General features: G+C 42.8%; 1 protein-coding gene across 4 annotated transcripts in view; it reads left to right on the plus strand.

The window, feature by feature from the left end:
• The window catches only part of LOC105466915 (dihydropyrimidinase like 3), a 114,624-nt gene that overhangs the window by 82,664 nt on the left and 10,269 nt on the right, over positions 1 to 21,691 (plus strand). For all 4 annotated transcript variants that reach the window (XM_011716110.2, XM_071098252.1, XM_071098251.1 and 1 more), the window contains 8 exons: positions 3,057 to 3,241; positions 5,798 to 5,962; positions 8,325 to 8,386; positions 9,285 to 9,365; positions 13,203 to 13,271; positions 16,269 to 16,389; positions 20,102 to 20,258; positions 20,985 to 21,126. In XM_011716110.2, the coding sequence (XP_011714412.1) occupies positions 3,057 to 3,241; positions 5,798 to 5,962; positions 8,325 to 8,386; positions 9,285 to 9,365; positions 13,203 to 13,271; positions 16,269 to 16,389; positions 20,102 to 20,258; positions 20,985 to 21,126 (982 nt within the window). The remainder of the gene's footprint in view (positions 1 to 3,056; positions 3,242 to 5,797; positions 5,963 to 8,324; positions 8,387 to 9,284; positions 9,366 to 13,202; positions 13,272 to 16,268; positions 16,390 to 20,101; positions 20,259 to 20,984; positions 21,127 to 21,691) is intronic.

Here is a 21,691-nt window from a genome sequence, read left to right on the forward strand (position 1 = left end):
ATGTGTGGTGTTATTTCTGTGGCCTCTGTTCTGTTCCATTGGTCTATGTATCTGTTTTGCTACCAGTACTATGCTGTTTTGGTTACTGTAAAATTATAGTTTGAAGTCAGGTAGTATGATGCCTCCAGCTTTGTTCTTTTTCCTTAGGATTGTCTTGGCCATACAAGCTCTTTTTTAGTTCCATATGAAATTTAAAGTAGTTTTTTCTAATTCTGTGAAGAAAATCAATGGTAGCTTGATGGGAATAGCATTGAATTTATAAATTACTTGGGGCAATATGGCCATTTTCACTGTATCGATTCTTCCTATCCGTGAGCATGGAATTTTTTTCCATTTGTTTGTGTCTTCCATTTCCTTGAGTAGTGGATTATAGTTCTCCTTGAAGAGGTTCTTCACATCCCTTGTAAGTTGTATTCCTAGGTATTTTACTCTCTCTGTAGTAATTGTGAATGGGAGTTTGCTCATGATTTCGCTCTCTATTTGTCCGTTACTGGTGTATAGGAATGCTTGTGATTTTTGCACATTGATTTTTATCCTGAGACTTTGCTGAAGTTGCTTATCAGCTTAAGGAGTTTTTGGGCTGAGATGGTGGGGTTTTCTAAATATACAATTATATCATCTGCAAACAGAGACAATTTGACGTCCTCTCTTCCTATTTGAATACCCCTTATTTCTTTCTCCTGTCTGATTTCCCCGGCCAGAACTTCCAATACTATGTTGAATAGGAGTGGTGCTACGGCCATACTATCCTGAATGTGCCTGATCTCATCTGATCTCAGAACTTTTCACAATTGAGCCTTAAATACAGGTTTAGAATCCATCTTCACACAGTGCTTCAGGGATCTACAACCAGGGTTGAAGGTGTAAGACAAATCCTTTTTGCCATCTCTATTAGAAAGACTGAAAGGCCACTTGTCAAGAATGTTGTAGAAGGAATTTAACCATCAGATGCGTGTGTTGGTGGTGGAGAGAAGGTTGAGTTAAATGATCATAATTCAATCCTGAAATTTTGTATGTGTGCAACAACATTCTTAACTCACAGAGCATAAGAACAGAAATGACCTCTTCTAACTATCACATAGTTATTTGTCTGTCTGTGAATACTTGTGGAATATTTGTTATGTGCCAGGCAATTTTTTGAGATATTGAACTCATGCTGTGTCACATGGTGTGGTACTCATTATCAAGGCCCAAATCATCATGCTGTCTTCCCTCTGGGACCTTTTAGTCTTTTAGGGGAACTGAGATATCTGTATATATGCAAAGGACCTAGCATTACCAAGGAGTGGCATATCAAGTATTATATTCATAGAACAGGTGAGATGCAGAGAAGGGAGTGGACTGGTTATTAATTATAATAGTTGACATTTACTGAATTCTTAGGTACTTAACAGTGTTTATGGGCTTAACACATATTCACGTTTAATGTGCAGCACAACCCTATGGAGGAGGCGTCTTTATTACATTTTACAGAGGAAAGAATTGAGGCATGGTAAGGTAATTTGGCCAAGGTTATACAGCTAGTAGCTAGCAGAGCCAGGATTGTGAATCCAGATAGCCCACATCCAGCCTCACTCATTATTAGACTTGGATTTTGCTAGAAACTTGATGAAGGAAGGCAGATGGAAGCTGAGCCTTGAAGGATTAATGCGGCCTTCATTGCTGGAGCAGTGAAGAAGGGGGAAGCCATTTCCATTTCAGGCTTGCTTTTAAACTAGTTGTCAAAATGGATGAAAACACACACACAAACCAGGCAATTCTTCATGCCTTTGGTTCTCAATTTTCCTTAAAGGGGAACCTGTGAAAAAGAAAAATAAGAATGCAATTGGCCAGTATCTGAACTAGAATGGACTAATGATCAGAGGCTGCATTTCACCAGTATATTTTGAATTATGGTGGCTGTGGAATGGCCCAGTGGTGATGTGGTAAAGTTGAACTCTTAGAGATGTCAGGAATACTTTATTTTAGTTGCAGAACTTGGAGTTTGGCAGGCTAGTGGTAGACTTCTCACTGCCCCAAGAGAGTGTCTTTCTTGGCTGCCTGTGGACAAAAGGGGAAAATGTTGATGCCATGAACAGTGAGGTACAGATATCCCAAGGTAGGAGATTTTTCATGGTCATGTAGAGGCTTCTGAATCATAGGTCTCCCTGGTATCCATAGTGGACATGTTTAACCAGCTATTTAAATCGAAGATGTGATACCACATATGAGCCAAGCAATACTGGCTGATCTATGAGCAGCATTGTGTGGGGACTAGTTGTAATTGTCACTTTCCTTGGAGGCTTGCCTTTGAGATATTCATTGGCTTACTTCTGCCTGAGTCTACCCCCTATTCCTCCCTAAGATGCTCTGAAGCTTCCTGGGTGAAGCTGTGTCTAGTGGAGGTTTTCATAATCACTAAGCTCGGCTAAAAGCTTCTACTGGGACACTGACCATGTCACAAAGGCAGCTGGTGCTGGAGGCATCTGCATCTTTGACTTCCTCCTGGTGAATCTGCCATCAGCTGTGATTGGCTGATAAATGATCAGAAAAGGGTAGAATTGGGAGTGAAGACTTAGGTGGGAAATAACCCAGACAGAATCTTTCATTAGGAGCAAAGATGACCCCACTTAAAAGATAGCAGAGATCCCATACCTGTTCTTTAAATGATTCACTGTTATCTTCTTCAGTCTCTTCTAACAGTGCACTGTTTTATACTCTTTAGATCCTTCTCCAAATGTTATTTCTCACCTTAACTTGAACAAAATGAAAAGAATAATAAAAATATTTGTATTAAAAATTATTATACACACTATATTCTAGACACTGTCAAACTCCTGGGGTTATAGTACTAAACCAAGACACTTGGTCCCACCGAACAGCATATCAGCTCATTCTGTGACTATAAACATTGTTTTCTGTATATATCTATCTTTGTTTATAGATTGCTAAGCTTGTGAGTCACTTGCAAAGATTAATTTGATAAATACAAGTAACACTGTTTAAAATCCTTATACCATTATATTTGTCTTGGAAATTGCACTTTTAAGTGACCAGGTGTTTGATTGTTTCACCAGACAAATTGGAGACAATCTGATTGTTCCTGGAGGAGTGAAGACCATCGAAGCCAATGGGAAGATGGTGATCCCTGGAGGCATCGATGTCCATACTCACTTCCAGATGCCATATAAGGGAATGACGACAGTAGATGACTTCTTCCAAGGGACAAAGGCAGCCTTAGCAGGTGGCACCACCATGATCAGTAAGTCTTCGTATTTTACACACTCCTGTTTCTCAGAGCTGTGTGTTTAATGAACGTGTTACCTCCAGAACTCTCTTACTATCACTTGTATACTTGCCCCAGTTCAGTTTATAGATGTTCTGCCTGAGAAAAGCAGATTCAGCTGAGGAAATGGGCAGCTCCCTGTAACTACAGAGAGGAGATTCATGAGGCTCTTGGTCATGGCAACAGCTGCCCTCTTGTCTACCTTAGCAGCGCGTGCTGGCTCCTGCAATGAGGGTAGAATCAGGAAATAGCATCTCCGGGCTAGTAAGAGGTGAAAGTAGACTTAAAAAGTTGTGGATAGAAGATGAAATGTAATTTCAAAACTGCCCACTTGGGTCTGAGAAAGGAGGGCAGAGCAGCATGAATGGAGCTAAGGAGTATCATGGAGAGAGGGATTATGGAGAATTACATTTCTTGGAAATTTTGTGAACTTCAGTGGGTGAAGCTGTGTCTGGTGGAGGTTTTCAAAATCACTGAGCTTGGTTTAAAGCTTCTCTTGGGATGCTGGTCATGTCATAAAAGCAACTGGTGCTGGAGGCATCTGCATCTTTGACTTCCAGTCGCATTTAGTGCTATCTGGTCTGTGCTCTATTTTGACCAATTCATATCTTTAAAATTTGACAAGCTGTGGGAGTGGTTTCTCATGTTTTTAATTTTTGTTTTGTTTTGTTTTGTTTTTCTATTGCAATTCCAAAAAAAAATCTAGGGAGTTGCATGCCATTGGATTACTGAACCAATAGCATTCCAGGGCAGTCCTTCCTGTCCCAAAGGAATCCTGATGAATTGGGTCCCATCCCAGTGCTGGCCCCAAACTTGGTCAGGCAGAGAGCACTGTTTATTTTAACACCATATACATCCCCTGAGAGTGCAGGACAGCCTGAGCAGTAGAATTATCCACTGTCTTTTACTTCCTTTTGACAGGACAATGAGCAGGGTTCAGCTTTGGCTAGTTGGGTGTGGAAGCCCAGAAAAATTGCACCAAAGCCATAAAAGGTGCAATTCAGGGTTCAGTTCTCCAGCTGAAGGGTGGAAGCCTGCTGACTTCTCAGCAGCTGCCTGCAAACGAAAGCCCTGGGGTTGCCCCAGACATTAGTGATGTAGCTCCATGCATTTGCTTTCCGATAAGTGCACTCAGGCTGCTTTTGATAGAAGACTACGGGAATGAGTGATCTTGGCTTGGCTTTCTGCCATCTGGGCAAGGAGTTGGACCTGTTTGGCATCCTTGAGATTTGTATTATGCTTGGCCATCTGCATTAGGGAAGTCAGATTCCCAGTGATGAGAGTGAACCGCAAAAGTAATTGTGTCCTTCATAAATAAATTAGGAAACCTAGAGATGCAAAAAGAAAATAAACCTCATAATCCCACATCGCTGTTAGAGTTTGGCTGTATATCGTACACATTTTTAAAATCCTTTTTGGCAAAACTAGGATCACAGTATATGTACTATATTTTAACCTTTCATTTTTGCTAAATAATATGTCATGGATATCTTTGCATTCATTTCTATTCTACCCCAACATTTAAAGTGGATTCCTACTCATCCATTTTATAAAGGATTTATGTATTTAACCTAACTTCTCTATTGTTAACAATTTCAATTGTTTCCAATTTTTCACTTAGATAAATAAGTAGTAAACATCCGTGGAACCAAAATTTTGTATACAGCCTCATTTATTTCCCTAGGAATAATTCATAGGTGTAGGAATAAATATTGGGTTAAGGTTTGAAAAATGTCCAGGTTTTTTATGTATATTTCAAAATTGCTCTGTGGAAAGTTGTCCTTAGCTGTACTTTGTCCTTACTTGTACTTTGCCTCAGCCGTTCAGGGGAATATGAAAGTGTAACTTTTGCCTTTTCTTCATCAATTATAGATGCCATTGTTTAAAAAAAAAATGTATCCATGGTTGCAGAGTAGATTTGGGCCTCAAAGAAACCAGATTCTAGACAAGAAGTTTCCATGGAAATAAGATCTGCGGGCCCAGTATCAGGTTTATGTAACTGACACCAGCTTTGTCCTATAGCAGAGAGCCTCAATGTCTTGTGCCCTGACTTAGCTTTAAACCTCGCGTTCGCCCTTGGAAGAGAGTCTGACTTTTTTTCACTAGCAGTGACCCCCCCACAGTACTAGTAAGAATGACACATAGTAGGCCCTCATTGATGGCTAACATTTATCAAGCACTTACCATGAGCCAGGCGTTAGGTGAAGGACGTTACGTGCATTTTTCCCATTTAATCTTATAAATTCAGAAGAAAGGCACTAGTAACACCCTGTCTCCCACCCCACTTGGCACCAACTGAAAGGAAAGAAAACTGAGGTTTAGGAAAGCTAGTAATTTGTTCCAAATCACATAGCTTTGTGACATTTAAGTGATCAGCATTCTTGAAACTACCAGGGAGCCCCTTCAAAAGTTAATTCCATGCTCAGGAAATAGAGATTCTGCAGTCACAGCTAAGCAAGCAGGAGCAGGCCTGGGCAGAGGGGAGTAAAGGCTGTGTCTCAGAGTGACTCATCTGGGGTCTCTGTCATTCAGTTGACCATGTGGTGCCTGAGCCTGAGTCCAGCCTGACTGAGGCCTATGAGAAATGGAGAGAGTGGGCTGATGGGAAGAGCTGCTGTGACTATGCCCTGCATGTGGACATAACCCACTGGAATGACAGCGTCAAGCAGGAAGTGCAGAACCTCATCAAGGACAAAGGTGAGCCCAAACATGCTGTCCTCCCTCCTCTCTTAGCTTCTTCTTGCCGGTCCTTCCAACACTATCTACTCGCTCAGTCACTGTCTTTTACTTGGAGCCTGGAACCTTGAGCATGAGCACTGGATGTAGGGATAGTACAATGTTCCAGGCACTTTATTTACTTCTTACAGGATCCCCATGAGATAGTGATTCTTCTCCCCACTTTGCAGACGGAGAAACTGAGGCTTAGAATAAGCAGCCCAAGATCATAGCATTAGTTAGCAGTAGATGTATTCAAATTCTATGCTCTTCACCTCCATGCAATATTGCCCATTCTGCAGAGGAAGAAACTGAGGTTGGGAGAGGTTAACTGATCTTACATAAGGTTTTATGGCTAGTATGACCTATGAGATTAGGGATTTTTAACCTGTATCATTTTTACTGTAGAGATCAAACCCTTACTATCATATAACAATGGCATCCTTAGAAAAGGCTAAGGCATTTCCAGGAGCAAGGATGTGCTGGTACTCTGGCTGGGAGCTTAGGGTGTGAAAACATGTTCATGCATATGTATATGTGTTTCTGTGTGTGCGCCAGGGTGTGTTCTCTCAGTGAGTACATGATTTAGGTTCTGCTGTCTTCTTAGATTCCTCTATTCTCTGCTTCTTTTTGATCATCAGATATTGCAAACCCCTCCCCGCCACATACAGGCACACATAGGCACCATGTGCTCAGCATTGTAAGGCGGCCTGGGAGTCTTAGAGAAGTGTAAGTAATGGCCTCTGCTGAACACGCAAGGCAAAAGAAAACAGGCTCATGAAGAACAACAGAATAAATGTCATGGCGTGCAAGAACCGTTACCAAAGGAGTAGTCTAGACACAAATGCTAGGAGTCCAGTGGAAGAGTGCGCCCTGGGATGGCAGGGAAAGGATGACCCATCAGAGGATGATATTCTCTTTCCATCCCCCTCCTTACCCCACAAGCCCTGCAAAATTGTTGGTGACACAGAATGTGAGATTAACTCCTTCTTTCTATATTTGCGTTTACATCGGGCATCTCAACTGGGGTAGAAAATTGAATCACTTTAACACTCACTTCTTTATCAAAGAGCCTGCATCTTCCATGGATAATGTAGAGGCTTTTGGGAAGGGTAGTGTTTGGGAAGACTGCCCTGAGTTGAACCACTCTGAGTAGGGAAGTTCTCAAATTACAACCCACTTTTGGCCCAGAACGTTGTGGGCTGAGAGGGCCCTAATGGTTAGAGACCAAAATTATCCCCCTTTCCTCAAAATGATTCTCAGTTCCCCAGTCCCACCTATTTCTGTAAATCACTGTATTAGTAGTTTATTTGGGGTGAGATCTAAATAGATCTTTACACATAAACCTTACCATTTAATTTTTTTTTTTTTTTTTTTTTTTGAGACGGAGTCTGGCTCTGTCACCCAGGCTGGAGTGCAGTGGCACGATCTCCGCTCACTGCAAGCTCCACCTCCCGGGTTCACGCCATTCTCCTGCCTCAGCCTCCCGAATAGCTGGGACTACAGGCACCTGCCACCGCGCCCGGCTAATTTTTTGTATTTTTAGTAGAGACGGGGCTTCACCATGTTAGCCAGGATGGTCTCGAGCTCTTGACCTTGTGATCCACCTGGCTCGGCCTCCCAAAGTGCTGGGATTACGGGCATGAACCACCACGCCCAGCCACAACTTAAGATATTTAAGCACAAGGTAAAACCTGCCCATTAGTTCCCTAAGGGTAGGGTCTGTATCTTAGTTCTCCTTTCTGATCCAACACCCTGCACAGTAAAATGAACTGATCCCAGGAGATCCATTAATTGGAAACCAAATATGTGCCAAGCCTGGTGCTAAGAGCTCTTTATGTATTCTCTCCTTTAATATTCACAACCACTTTATGAAGTAGGGTATTGTTATTTTTCCATTTAACAGGTGAGAAAACCAAGGTCCAGAGAGGTTAAGTATCCCAAGGTCACCGAACTAGTATGTGGTGGATTTCAATGGTGCAGCTCCCAGGGTATGAACACAACTGGTGTGCTAGAGTGATTCTTAATGCCACCTACTACTGCCTTGAGCAATACCAAAGTTTATTGACCTTCTGGGATAGGGGATGCTGGACAGGGGAGGTTAGAAAGAGGCACAGAAGAAGAGACCATTGTGCTATGACATCTGCTAGGAATTGTTGATTTTATGGGGCAGGGGTGGGCAGGGCAGAATGCTTTTGAAGAATACAAATATCTGCTTTATGTTGGACAGGAGCCCGGGTAATGCAGCTGGGTCTCATGGTCAATGGAAGTGGGAGCAAAGGACGGAGGACAGTCATGATAACGTTGTCTTTCTCTTGTTTTTCCTCTCGTCCCTCTTTTGCAGGGGTTAACTCCTTCATGGTTTATATGGCTTATAAGGATTTGTATCAAGTATCTAACACAGAGGTAACAACCCATTTGCTATGTGGTTTGGGGTATCTGGATGGGTTTCCTATTGTTGCTGATGACCTTGGCCCTTGTAACATGAATCACTGTGGTCACTGTGGGAGACCACTGGGCCAGAATGCTTCTTGAAGCCTTTGCAGTCCACATTACATTTTAAATAAGGTAACGGGCAGGGTTCATGGCAAGACAGACAGGGAGCTAGAGTTTCCACTGGCAGCAGCTTTCTTAAACGGAAGAGAAGGAACATGCCTAAATTTCCATCTACCAAACAAGCTCCAAATCCCTCATAAGCCCAGTGAAAGCGTGAGGCTCTTCACCTGCAGGACCAGGAGGGCTGATTGGAATAATCCTATTGCCTTGCCTCTGACTCTCCCACTAAGAAATTCATGACATGCGTTTGCTTTAGATAGAGGCTAAGTTTTCAGAGGAAATACAAGAAATGAATTCCCATGCCTCCTGCTTAGAGGTGAAGGTATGTCTACCTTCACAGGTTAAGAGATAAGGGTTTCAGTTTTTTGTGTTTGTTTCTGGCCGGGCTGTAGAGGTTTTCTGGAGCATTTGTTGAGAAGAATTCTGAGGCTGTCTCTCAGCTCAGTGGGAAAACAATTCCATTAAAATTGTGTGCTAGAGGCAGAGGAGAGGAGTTGGTAGTACTTTGTTATGTATTTGCTCTACCTGTCTAGGGAACATGGTAGGTTCTTTATATAGTCACAGTTTCCTAGGATTTCTTTGGACTAGCCCTCCTCTTTGGTCATGCCTATATAATCTATATTTCTGCCCTAGTGACTTATTTCCTCTGCTTTATCCCATTTGTTTTAGCATGGGCTCTGGTAATTGGCCCTTCTGTGGGGTTGCTAAAAGTGCCTGCAAGAGTGACAAAGACTCGTTTCTATTTCAGCTCTATGAGATCTTCACCTGCCTGGGAGAGCTGGGGGCCATTGCTCAAGTTCATGCTGAGAATGGGGATATCATTGCCCAGGTAACACCGTGCAGCTCCCTGGAGCATGCTTTGGGTCTGCATCCCATTTGTTTCTTCATTTCTTCCGTGCTGCTTCAGCTCTCAATATGTGCACGACACCATCATAAGTACCTTGCTAAAGACAGAACCTGCTCCAAAGTACCTCAGAATCTAGGTGGAGGAAATAAAAGAGAGGGGAATGTAGACAAGTAATGAAACTAGAAGATGCGTTAAAACAGAAAGAGGGCTGGCCATTCTTGGATAATCAGAAAAGGCATCCTGGAAGAGGAGGAGGATTTCAAATTGGACCATTTAGTGGGAGAGCATTTGCTGATTCTCTTCTGAAAATGTCTCAAAGCTACAAGACATTCTCTGTCATAAAGAAAGACTGTAAGGCAGCATTTCTCAGGAGCCAGAGATTGGATCCAAGTCTGTGGAACTCACAGCCTTAGATAATAGAGAATTTAGGTCTCACGAGGAGCAAATTTAGGTCTCGTGAGGAGCAAACATCTCACTGGATTCCTATAAATCATATTGAGAAACTTGAGGAACGAGTGATGAAAGTGAGGGCCCCAACGCCCAAATTGATCATTTGTAAGGAAGCAGGAAGCAGTTCTCTCTCCATCTCCTGGGCTGCTTAATGGAATAGATGGACAGATGTGTCTTAGGAAGGGTTTTGTTTATCTCAGAAAACATCTCAAGATTGGCCTTTGCTAGGAGGAGACAGCCAGAAAAAAAAAAGAGTGAGCTTTCTTCATCCATTTGATAATGTTGGCAACAAGAAACCATTATTCATTCCCTCAAAGAGTATTTCCTGAGCACTTTGGGCCAGGCAGTAGCTATTGACGTGAGCCAAAACAGATGCATTCCGTAGCTCACTAATACTTGGGCTGTGCTTTTATTTTAGAAGTTGTCCAGAACTTGGTAACTGTGGTCGGCAGGGATGTGGGAACAATGTCTAGGCCTCCCCTCATCTCGGACCATTAGTTTCCTGATAGCAGGTGCCATTTGGTGAGCACTGACTACTGTGTGCCAGGAACTGGTAAATTTTCTGGTATATTCTCATTTGATTTTCTCCCAATCCTTTAAAGATGCTATCTTCCTCCCTGTTTTATACATGAGACCATCCAGGCTCAGAAGGATTAGATCACTGGCCCAAGAATTAGAGCAAATAACTAGGAAAACCAAATCTTTGCCCCTAAGAGGATGTGCCTCAGTGGGTATCTTTACCCAGAGATGGCATATCTGGGATCCCTTGCGTCTCAAGCCCAGCTGCAGGCTTGTGGGGAGGCAGCACCCCAGCCATGCAGGGCTCCATCTGTTGTGATTTCAGACTCTCCATGTTGTCTCGCTGGTGGGGGAGGTGAGGTAAGTGTACAGTTTCCTCTCACTGAGACCAAGGAGGCTAATTAGTCAGGACCCTGATAGCACTTTCGCCCACATCCACCACACACCCAGAGATAATGAAATCATTTTCTGTAGAGAGTCCAAATGTCTTGGTCCTGTGGGAGGCAACCCAGTGGTATTAGAACTGTACTCCTCCCTTTATCCAAGTCTTCAGAGCAGCAGCCAGAGGTCCCAGCCCTTCTCTCAGCTGCCCTGGAAACCAAACTCTCTGGCACTTAATTCCAGCCCCTGTGGAGGCAGATGGACTTCAACCCAAAGTCTCTGTTGTCAGTTTCTTTCCTCTTGTGAATCCTTAGCATGGAACTTTCTCTAGTTTCCCCTCCCACTACTATTTCCCTACCTTGGGAAGATCCGTCGGGAAAAGAGTAGGAGCATTTTTCCATTTGGATTAGTTTCTTGTGTGTGTTTATTAAATTCAGCTTGAGCTGAAAGATCTTTATCACATTGTTTAAATGAAGGCAGCTGCTATACTCAGAATTTCTTGCTGCACTTATTCAAAAGTGAATATCTGAGAGAGAAATCTTTGCCTTTGGATACAAACAAGGATGATTTTCAAGAATTTCAAGTTGGCAAAACAGTCTGAGAGGACAGCATCTTTAGCCATTCATTTAACAAATATTCGCTGAGCGCCTACTATGCGCCAAGCCTTGGAGAGGGAAGATGAAAAAGACAGGGTTCCTTTCCTTATGGACTAAGCTACAGTTGTGTCGTGACCCAAACTGTGATGTAACTGTAGCTGTGATGAATGCCACAACAAGCTTACTGCTATCCCCATGTAAGGTAACACCGATGGGGCTTTACTGCCATTCTTAATCTCCCACCTATAGGGACATCATGGCTTCAGAATAGGACTTCCTAGCCTGAACAGTGCATTAGAATCACTAAATTTTTCTAATTCCAGGTATTCGGGAATTAGGAAAAGTCAGTAGCAGAGTTCAGGCAAGTGTATTTTGAAAATAATCCCCTGGTGATTTAAATGTGCTTGGAAGCCGCCACTTGAGCTTAGCTTTGTCCTGTGCATTATCCTGGTGCACTCAAACAAGACAGAAGCATAAATGTCACCTAAGACAGAGATTCTTTAGTTGGAGACCTTAACCCTTGTGTGACTGGAGGCAATTTAGAGTAGAAACTCATTAGACTTTGGAAGAAATTTAATTCAGTTCAAGTTTCAATAAGTGAAAATGGTAAGAATGAAAAGTGGAAGTGCTTTTCTAGAAAAATAAGCCTCTAACCTTTCTTTGTATTCTGTAGAGCTAGAGATAGTGACCATTTCACTTCTCATGGTTGCTTATAGTATGTGCATTTTCCTTTCTACTCCTCTTTTAGAAATTTCTATTACTAAAAACAAAAAACAGAAGGTTCTTTTCCAGGTGGTAAGAATCCTTAACCTTTTTAAATGCCTCATAGTTTCAAAGTGAGACAAGGCTTGTTGCTTTGACCATCTTTCCTATGTGTCTTACACATTACCAGAGTACTCCCAGGTCACTAGGCCAGGCCTTCTGGTGCAGAGGTTCATAGGAACCAGTCTTAATAATTTCAGAGTGAATGCCAGTAACGCTGAAGGAGTGGTGGCTTGGGATTTCTGCCAGTTCCAGTCAGTCCATGCGTGTGTGTGCTCACTGTCCAGCTACCTGCTTCTTCCAGAAAGAGGCTAGAAGTCTGAGGAACGTAGCCATCAGCCACAAGGGACATGCACTTCTTCTGCCATGTCCACAACTTGGTTAAACAGAATTTCACCAAGACACTAACTCAGAAAATGCTGTTTGGAGGCACTATTTTGTTTGGTTAAATTTTGAATCCATTCATTTAAGCCATAGATTTAAAACATCAAAATTCCTGAGTGGTTTATTAAAACATGAATTACTAGGATTCAACCTCACATCTTCTGATGTGGTAGGCTAGGATGAGCGAGAAATCTGCATTTCTACAAAAACATTTCAGGCGATTCTGATGTAAGTGATGAGTGGCTCACACTTTGGGAAACATAGCACTAAACTGTAAGCCCTGTGAGGTCAGGGGCTGCATTGCTTTAGTGCAGGTACTTACCCAGAACCTAGCAGGAAGCAGATGCCCAGTACATTTTGTTGAGTGAAATGGTTTAAAGAGCGTGAGTGAATAAACAAATGAGATAAGCAAGTGTAGTTTCAGAGGCAGCTGAGACTGAGAGAGATGAAGAATAAGTGACCTGGTATGATTCTTGATGGGCAGAATAGACAAAAAATAGTCTTAACAGACAACTCTCTTTCTTTCAGTAAAAACAAATCACCCTTGAATGTTTTTTTCCTCCTTTTAGTTGAGTCTACCATCTATTGCAACTCCAAATATAGGATTAATACATCTGTTCAACATACACATATTTCTTCTTTAGATCTTTAGATCAGAACATACCAGTGTAATTTTTCCAAATCTCACTTGAGCTTATTGAATAACTATTTCCTTTTTTCATTTCAGGAGCAAACCCGCATGTTGGAAATGGGGATAACTGGCCCAGAAGGCCATGTACTGAGCAGGCCAGAGGAGGTAAGTTACAGGGGATGAAGGTGCACACACAATGCATGAATAAACATTGTTAAAAGGCGATGAGAATCTGAGTACCAGGTTGCAGTATTGGAACATTTCTTCCAAAGACCACTTCTGATTGACCCTAGCTCAAGAGCCCGTGAGAAAATTAGAAAAGAATGTAAGAGACGTGCTTATTTCTGACCCCTAATCTCTCTAAAGATATCACAAGTTGGAGTGTCCTTCAGAGCTATTCAGGAGTGTTAAATTTCTGATCCCTTTCTTAAGGAAATCTCAGTGTGAATCTCATAGACGTTTTCACTTACTCCCTTATTTCATTTTGAGTCCTGCAAAATATTGGCCATATAAATAAGAGGTTGAATGGACTTTTTTATATACATTATACTCATCAATTTGTATAATGTGATGATTATGTCCAGGTATGGAAGTTTCTCATATATAAAATGAATGATTATTTATGTCTGTGCTTAGCAGCCAAATAACAAAACAAAGGTGACTAGAGGCTGGTTCCATGTCTCCGAGATGTCAGCAGCTTCACCTGCTGGCATGGAGCACAGAGCTGGGAATTGGCTGCCCATGTACCTGAAAGCACATTGGCTTTGGAAGGGCAGCCTGGGTCTAGCACCTGGAGCAAAGTCAAGGCCCTCCATATCAGTGAAGCAAATCCTGTTTCTGTTCTGTCATTCCAAACCCTACAACAGGGAGAAGAAGGAATCATAACCAGAAATGACTGCATTCCCATATCCCATCTCTTTTAGAGTCTTATTTAAAAGATAAATAGAACACACATAGACAAAAATGTTTCTATGCTAAGGAGGCAATGAATTTTCACAAACCGGATACACTTGTGTAACTAGCACCCAAAGAAGGAAACAGATTATCAGCACCTCAGAAATTCCTTTGTGTCTAGTGATACTTTTATTGCCATTTAAATAATTTATAATTTTGTTATTAGGGTTCCAGTCACATACAGCATCCCTGAAGTCTGTCTCCTTAATAACACCTGGTGTAGGTCACTTCTATGGAATGCATACATCTAGTATGTGCTGATAGCTTACGTTATCTCAGTTCTCGCTACTGCTGCCCTGTGTGGTTGCCATTGATGCACAAGTAAAGAAGCTGAAGCTCAGAGAGGTTAAGCCCCTGGCTGATCACACTTGAAGGACTGGAAAATGGTTTACTCATCATGAAGAGACCAGAGTGATCAGCATTGTTTCTGAAGCTTTTCTTAAATGCTGGTCACTGTGGAGATGTGCTGGCAAGATGGATTTCCAGCAGCAGCCAGGGGATTTCAGAGCAAAGTCTATTTTTGTTCCTTGGTTTGTTTTTTCAACCTCCCCTTAGCCCTACCACCCCACCCTCCTCCTTATTCCTGTCTCCTTTTTAGTAAAAAAGCCTCTCGGCCGCAAATCTCTACAGCCGTGGAAGGCCTTTTGGTGAAGTTGGAGGGTGATGTAACCTTCCAAAGATAGTCATGTTGTCAAAGTGCTGAGAAACCTGTAGTGTTTGGGAGGAATAAGATCAAAGGGACCGGGACAGAGGTCCTGGGGGAGCTGAAGTGGTCAGCATGGGTGTGAAGGGGGAGGAGTGAGCATAGGAGGAGCCAGACCCTCTTCAATTCAAGCACACCCAGACACCATCTCAAGTGATGCTGTTCAGAGAGCTGGGACCTCAGGCACAGAGACAGCTGCTCCAGAATACAAAATTCTGGGTGCTTCAGGAAGGTGTCCACATTTGCCTATGGCCAGGGGCCTGCAAGGTCCCATCCACATGGAATAAAGTGCAGCTTGGGGGAGGCCAGCTCAGCCAGCCAAGTTCTTAGAGTCTGTCTGCTGAGCTACACCCACTATGGGCAGTGACTGGTTTGCATTATACAACCATTGGGCATCTGCAAGCTATTTTTGGTATTTTTTTTTTTAAGTTTTGGGCTCCACAGGCTAACCAGAATGTCATATCCATAAAAAAAAGGAACTGTTGCCAATTGAATGGAAAAATGTCAAAGTCTTTGCTGTGTGCTGAATTGGACTAACTCCCACCAATTGAGAGCAGACCACTTGAGAGTAACACAGACCCTCAACTGGTTAGAAAATATTATCAATAATAATGTCAGTACCAAACCCTCAAGAGGCACTTACCTTGTTCTCCCATTAGGAATGGGCTAACTGCTTTACAAGGATTAGCTCATTTAATTCTCATCACAGCCCAACATGTCAAACCCTATTATCCTCAATTCACAGACAAGGAAACTAAGGCTTTGGGAGGTTGTGTAATGTACCTGAGGTCACCTTGCTTATAAGTGCCAGAACCAGGACTCAGAACCGGGCCATCTGAAAGAGTCTCAGCTCTCAGATCTTGCTTTGTTAGTAAAGTATGGGAAAACTTCTTATTTCTTACTTAATAAATGCCACTGGGTTGGTTAGCTTATTTGAAAACATGAATTCTACATTAGGATAAGATGGGAGAGATCAATAATAAAAGAAGTCTTTGTGTTGAGAAACCTGGGAACTATTTTTGTAAGAAATGCCTCCTAGAATTAACCCTTTGCTGACCACTTACTGCTGCAGGAAAGGATTTGAGGAGCCAGGATGCCTAACTGTCTTGGCTGTTATTTTAGACATAATGGTTTGCTGTTGTGTCTTCCCAGAGATTCTGTCCTGAGAAGATTGAGGAGCAAAGGCTTTCATTCAGATGTCACCTTTGTGATAACCACAGAGGCTAAGGAAAAAGTACTTACCCTCTGCCGGGCATTGCTCTCAGATGACAATGCTGTGCTATACTGTTTTACTAGTGAGGGACAGAGGCACTGGGAAGCTGAGTAAAGTGACACAGTTAGGAAGTGGTAGATCTGAGATGTGGATATAGGCTCTCTAGTTCCAGATCCTGCCAAAATTATCCATAACCTCTGTGCAGCACTGCATCCTCACAGTTCGTGGAGGTGGGAGCCACCAGTTTGAGAGGTTCCTGTTTCTATTGACTCCTGGAGACTTTTTCTTGCAGCTGGAAGCTGAGGCTGTGTTCCGTGCCATCACCATTGCCAGCCAAACCAATTGCCCTCTCTACGTCACAAAGGTCATGAGCAAGAGTGCAGCTGACCTCATCTCACAAGCCAGGAAAAAAGGTGATTTGTGTTTCCAAGATCTCGGAGCCCCTGATGGCACTGCGTGGTTCCTTCCCTCTCTGGTTGTCCTGTGTAATATAAATGGTGCCTACTTTGCTCATTGCCTTGCTCCCTAGGAAACCCCTCTCCACATCTGGTGTGGATGGGAGGATCCTGGGATTTCTCCCACTTGGCATGTAAGTAAACTGAGGCTCAGGAAGGTTAGGTGAGTTGTCCAAGATGGCACAGCTTGAATCAGTTTTTCTGAGACTTTGTACATCTTCCTTCTCCCCTTGACCTTTGATTTTCAGTTCACCTTGTCTGAGTTTTATAAATGGACATATCAGTCAGGATTAAATTGGGTGCAAAATTCAAAGATCCTGCTCAAACTGGCTTAAACAAGCACAGGTAAATAACCGATTATAGGTGTTTCAGGTATGGCTAGATCGAGGGGCCTCAACAATGGTATTAGGGGTTTGTCACGTGCACTCCTTTCTTGGCTGTCTTTCCTCTGGTTTATGTTCAGTATGAACAGTCACAGAATAGATGCTGAGAGGCACCTGTTGTCCTCAATTTTTGGTGGAGAGCATGATGGGAAAGTAAAATACACCTTTTCTAGCAGGTCAAGCAAAAGTCCCCAGGAGCACTGTGACTGGCCTGGCTTAGGTCATGTGTTCATCCCTGGACCAGTAAACACCCCGGGGATGGTATCTGGCCAGGATTGAGGCCACAGTGCAGATGCAGGTCACACATCCTGAGCCACTGAGACTAGCACAGGTTATTTTAGAGAAGGGGTTGAGTGGATCTCCAAAGCATGTGGGCCATCACAGCCTTCACGACCCTGGCTCTGTCCCTGTTGCCTGTTGACTTCTGCTTCTTTGCTCCACTGGTGTTAACTTGGGATTCCCCTGCTTGTCTTGTGCTTAGCTAAAGTTTTCAGAGCTTTCTTTTCTGTTTCGGTTCTCATCCTCAGTGTCAGACTCGTGGGGTCCGTTGTGAGGCTGAGTAAGTGACGAGTGCAGGTGAGAAGCTTCAGATGTGCAGCTCTGTGTTGCGTTGTGAGAGGATTTACCAGGCCCGGTGATGCGGTTGCTACCACTGCGTGCCAGTGGCCATTCTGGTAGTGGAGAGGCCCAAGATGCGTGATTCATCTACAAAACTGGCCTGTGAAACTCCACGTGTGAGTGACTGTGGTAGCTAAAAATAGTCTCAGCTGCCGCTGATGGCTGAGTGTTCAGCTGCCTGGCCTTCTGGCACAGGGTGACCCTGTTTTTCTTGCGAGAGGGGAGGCTTTCACATTGTCTAGACACCCTTCCTAGTTGACAGATTCTGGGGCACCTCCTTCCTTCCTCTGTTCTCCGTAGGCCTGCTGTTTTCTCCTTAGCTTTTAGAAGTCTCAACTGACATGGCGTGGTTGCTCCACTGGCTATGAGTCACTGAGCGAGAACCAGGAAAGCTGCCCAGTGCTCCTCACTCATTCTTGGAGAAAAGCAAAAAAAGAAAAAGAAGACACGTGTAGGAACTCCCTTCTGCCCTCACCCAGTGCCACACACACACCCCTGCCAACCGTGACCCCCCACCACCCTCATGCCCTCTGCTGAGGCTGCATTCTGACCGGGACCATTCTCCAGGTGACCTGGGGGCCGCTCAGGATAGGGTGTTTTAGTTATATGCTGGTCTCATTTCAAACTTCATGGAGAAAAATCCTAACCCTGAGCCTTTTGGCTCATAATTCTTTGGCGAGCAGAACTAGTACAGCTGTGTCTCCAGGGTGGAATGGGGGTGTTAGTTCAGGGATGAAAAACTGGCTGCTGAGATTGAAGTCAGTAAACATCTCATGGACCATCATTCTCAGGGAAACACTCAAGAGCATTCTGAGGAGGACAAAGTGTAGCAGGGTTTGCACTTCCCTCCTGAGCAGGATATGGTTGAAGTCTCAGTGTGTTTAGTCATCAATCATCAGGGCTCTTTAACTGTATGGCTGCTCAGAATTAATATTAGAAAGCTACAATTTAATGAGGAACAACTATGTGCCCTGTACTGAGATAAACAGTTTAATTTTTTTTTATTATGTAGAATTCTCAAAGAACTCTGAGAAATAGGCATTTCTCAGAAATGCCCTTTTTCAGATGAAATTGCAGCACAACTTGTCCAGAATCTACCAGATGGGAGAACTGGTATTCAAACTAGTTGTAATTACTGTCTTAGCTTCTTTTACTCTTCCATGCTAAACATAGTCCAGAGGGAGATTTCTTCCACTTTTAAAATTCTGTTTCTTTCAATAGTAGTTGAGTGCTTGCTGTGACTTTCATTTCTTCATATCTTTATGGTCCTGTATCCTTTAGTGTGTAAGTATTTTTGGAGAGCCCTTGAATTCTCATCACATGGATTTTTTTTACTCTTACCCCGAAAAGCAGGGCTGTCCTATGTGAATCATTGCCATCGCTTCCTTCTTTTGCCCATGGCAGACATTACTAATTAATCATGAGTCTTTTCTACTGAGACCAGAAACATTATTAGAATTCTTCCCTTCATGGAATTCTAGGCAACCATTACCAATTGAACAGAGCTGAAACAAGGCAAAACCTATTTGTAATCCTGGCCATAGAGTGCAAACTTATGGAGAATTTCACTGTGGAAGATGGAGGACCAAAGTTAAAGAAGTGCAGGGCTGTATAGGGTAGCTTTGGCCCCAGATTTTGGCATAGAGAAACTTGGTACCAACCACCTAGCTATGAGCTAGCATTTGCTTTCTATATATTTCTATATGTATATATTTTTATATATTTATTTTAAAGTTTTATATATTTTAAATTTAATTTTTATTTTAAATTTTTATATATTTATTTTATATATTTCTATATTCTATATTTTCTATGCTTTCTATATTCCTTCTTCTTAAAGAAGCTGAACAGCTTAGATCAGTGTATATTCCAATAGCCTTTATCCCCTCTCCATGGTTTGGGTAGTTAAGCCCCTAATTTTTGAGGCAGAATCCAAGAAGCTAGTCTCATGTTTGATGTGCCCTAGGTTATTGGGTGACTTTTAGCAAGTCATCATGTTAGGAGTAACAAACATGATAAAAAAAAAAAAAATCATGAGAGTCTCTAATCCACAGGAATGGATTTTACTTTATGGAACCAAAGCATATCATTATAATGGGAGGATCTAGCAATTTCCAGTGGTGGGGGCACATTTGGGACTTTGGGCCCCTACTGTGGGAAGGAGTAACAGCTAAAGAAAGCGATATTTACCAAGCATCCTCTAGGTGCCAGATGCTTCACATATGCCTTTCATTTTCACAAGCCTAAGAAGTAGCCATCATCTTGTTTCATCAATTTCAGAATATATCTATTTCAGCCTTGGTATACATGTAACCCATTACTAGAGCAAGAACTGGAGCATTTTAGTGTCTCTGAAATGAGGATGAATCTTAAAATCAATATGTATATTTTATTTTATTTTTCCTCAAATTTTAATTTGCCTCAAAATTTGAGAATTAACACTGCATCTAACAACCAATTGCTTCTTTTAATCTAGGGAATACAAACTTGGTCACATTTAGCAGATGGGAAAGCAGGGGCTTAGAAAAGGTGGGAACATGGACTTGAACCCAGGTCTGTCTGACTGTGAGACACAGTCCTGGGTAGGCTTAGGAGTTAAATTAAATAGGCTGGGCCCAGTGCAGCACATACTTTATGCTAACCCCTTGTCTATTTCCTGTCCCTGCTAGGAAACGTGGTGTTTGGCGAGCCCATCACTGCCAGCCTTGGCATAGATGGAACTCATTACTGGAGCAAGAACTGGGCCAAGGCGGCTGCATTTGTAACATCCCCACCCCTGAGCCCTGACCCAACTACTCCGGACTACATCAACTCCTTGCTGGCCAGGTTGGTGCAGGAATGCCCAGCAGCAGGCGTTTTGTAAAAGCATCTCTTGGGCCAGCTGGGTTGAGGACTGGAGCAGTCCCATCTATCAACTATACCAGAGTCTGCAGTGTGAACAATGTATTGGGAATTATTTTGCAGTCTTGAGAGTAGAAAAGAGGCTCTTCCCCATCCTATTTTAAACATTAATAGAATCATAATATTAATAATGGTAATAGCAGTTAAAACCTATTATGTGCCAAGCTCTATGGTAAGACTACACTCAACAGTTTCATTTATTTCTCCTAACAACTTTATGAGTGAGGCACTCTTATCATTTACATATCAAGTAACTAAAGGTCAGAGAAGCTAAATCATTGGCCTAAGTTCAAATAGCTGGTCATGATGACAATCAAAATTATAGGGAGACTCCTTTGTTGCTGCCCTCTGCAGACATGTAGGATCGTGACATTGCTCATTTGAGTCCATTTTATTTTGCTACAAAAGAGATTATCTGACCCCACCCCCTCACTTTCTAGATGGGGTAACTGAGCCCAGGGAGGGGAAGAAACTCATCCAAGCTCGTATTTCTAGTAAGAGGTAGAGGAGAGATTCCAAACCCAAGTAGTCAGATTCCAAACCCCAGTAGTCAGAGTCCAAACCCTCACAGTAGACACAAGATTCTAAGCTCCCAGTGTGTGTGCCTCCAGCCATCTCTCCTGTTCACGTGGAGCTTTTCTCCTTTGCCAGTGGGGATCTGCAACTATCTGGGAGTGCCCACTGCACCTTCAGCACTGCCCAGAAAGCAATTGGAAAGGACAACTTCACAGCCATTCCTGAGGGCACCAATGGTGTGGAGGAGCGGATGTCTGTCATCTGGGACAAGGCTGTGGTAAGGCATGGAGGTCATGGGAGGGTGGCCAGGGCCGAAACATCCATGGGCCAGATCAGAACCTCCTGTCACCAGTTGGGCTGGTTACACTGCAAGTGCAGATGGGATCTCGTACCTGCTGAGATGTCTCTGGAACCATGTGGCTCAGGCATTGTGGAAAATTTCCTTCTAGTATGATGAATCCTAAGGTCTCGCATTGTGAAGGAGGCTTCCTCATCTAGACTGTTAGGACTAGGAACCAGACATGCAACTCCTTCATCTGAGTGAACAATAGCCTGTACTTAAAATAATAGTGAGTTAATTCTTTTTGTTTGGATAGTTTTATGAAAGAACTGGATATAATCCTTTGAAATGATAAGCAATGAGTCTGTGTCTAGACCAAAGTCATCTTGCTTATCAAGGATGCCCTGTACTGAGGGCATATGGTCATTCAGGCGATACAAGTGATTATCTCTAAATGTCTTCTGGCAAGTGGCCTGTTTCATTTTCCTTGTTCATATCACAAGGACTGACAAAAGAAAGAACCATTCAAATTAAGACTGTCTTAAAGATTTTAGTAAAATAA

This window comes from Macaca nemestrina, chromosome 6 (assembly GCF_043159975.1).
Source record: "Macaca nemestrina isolate mMacNem1 chromosome 6, mMacNem.hap1, whole genome shotgun sequence".
Taxonomy (NCBI): domain Eukaryota; kingdom Metazoa; phylum Chordata; class Mammalia; order Primates; family Cercopithecidae; genus Macaca; species Macaca nemestrina.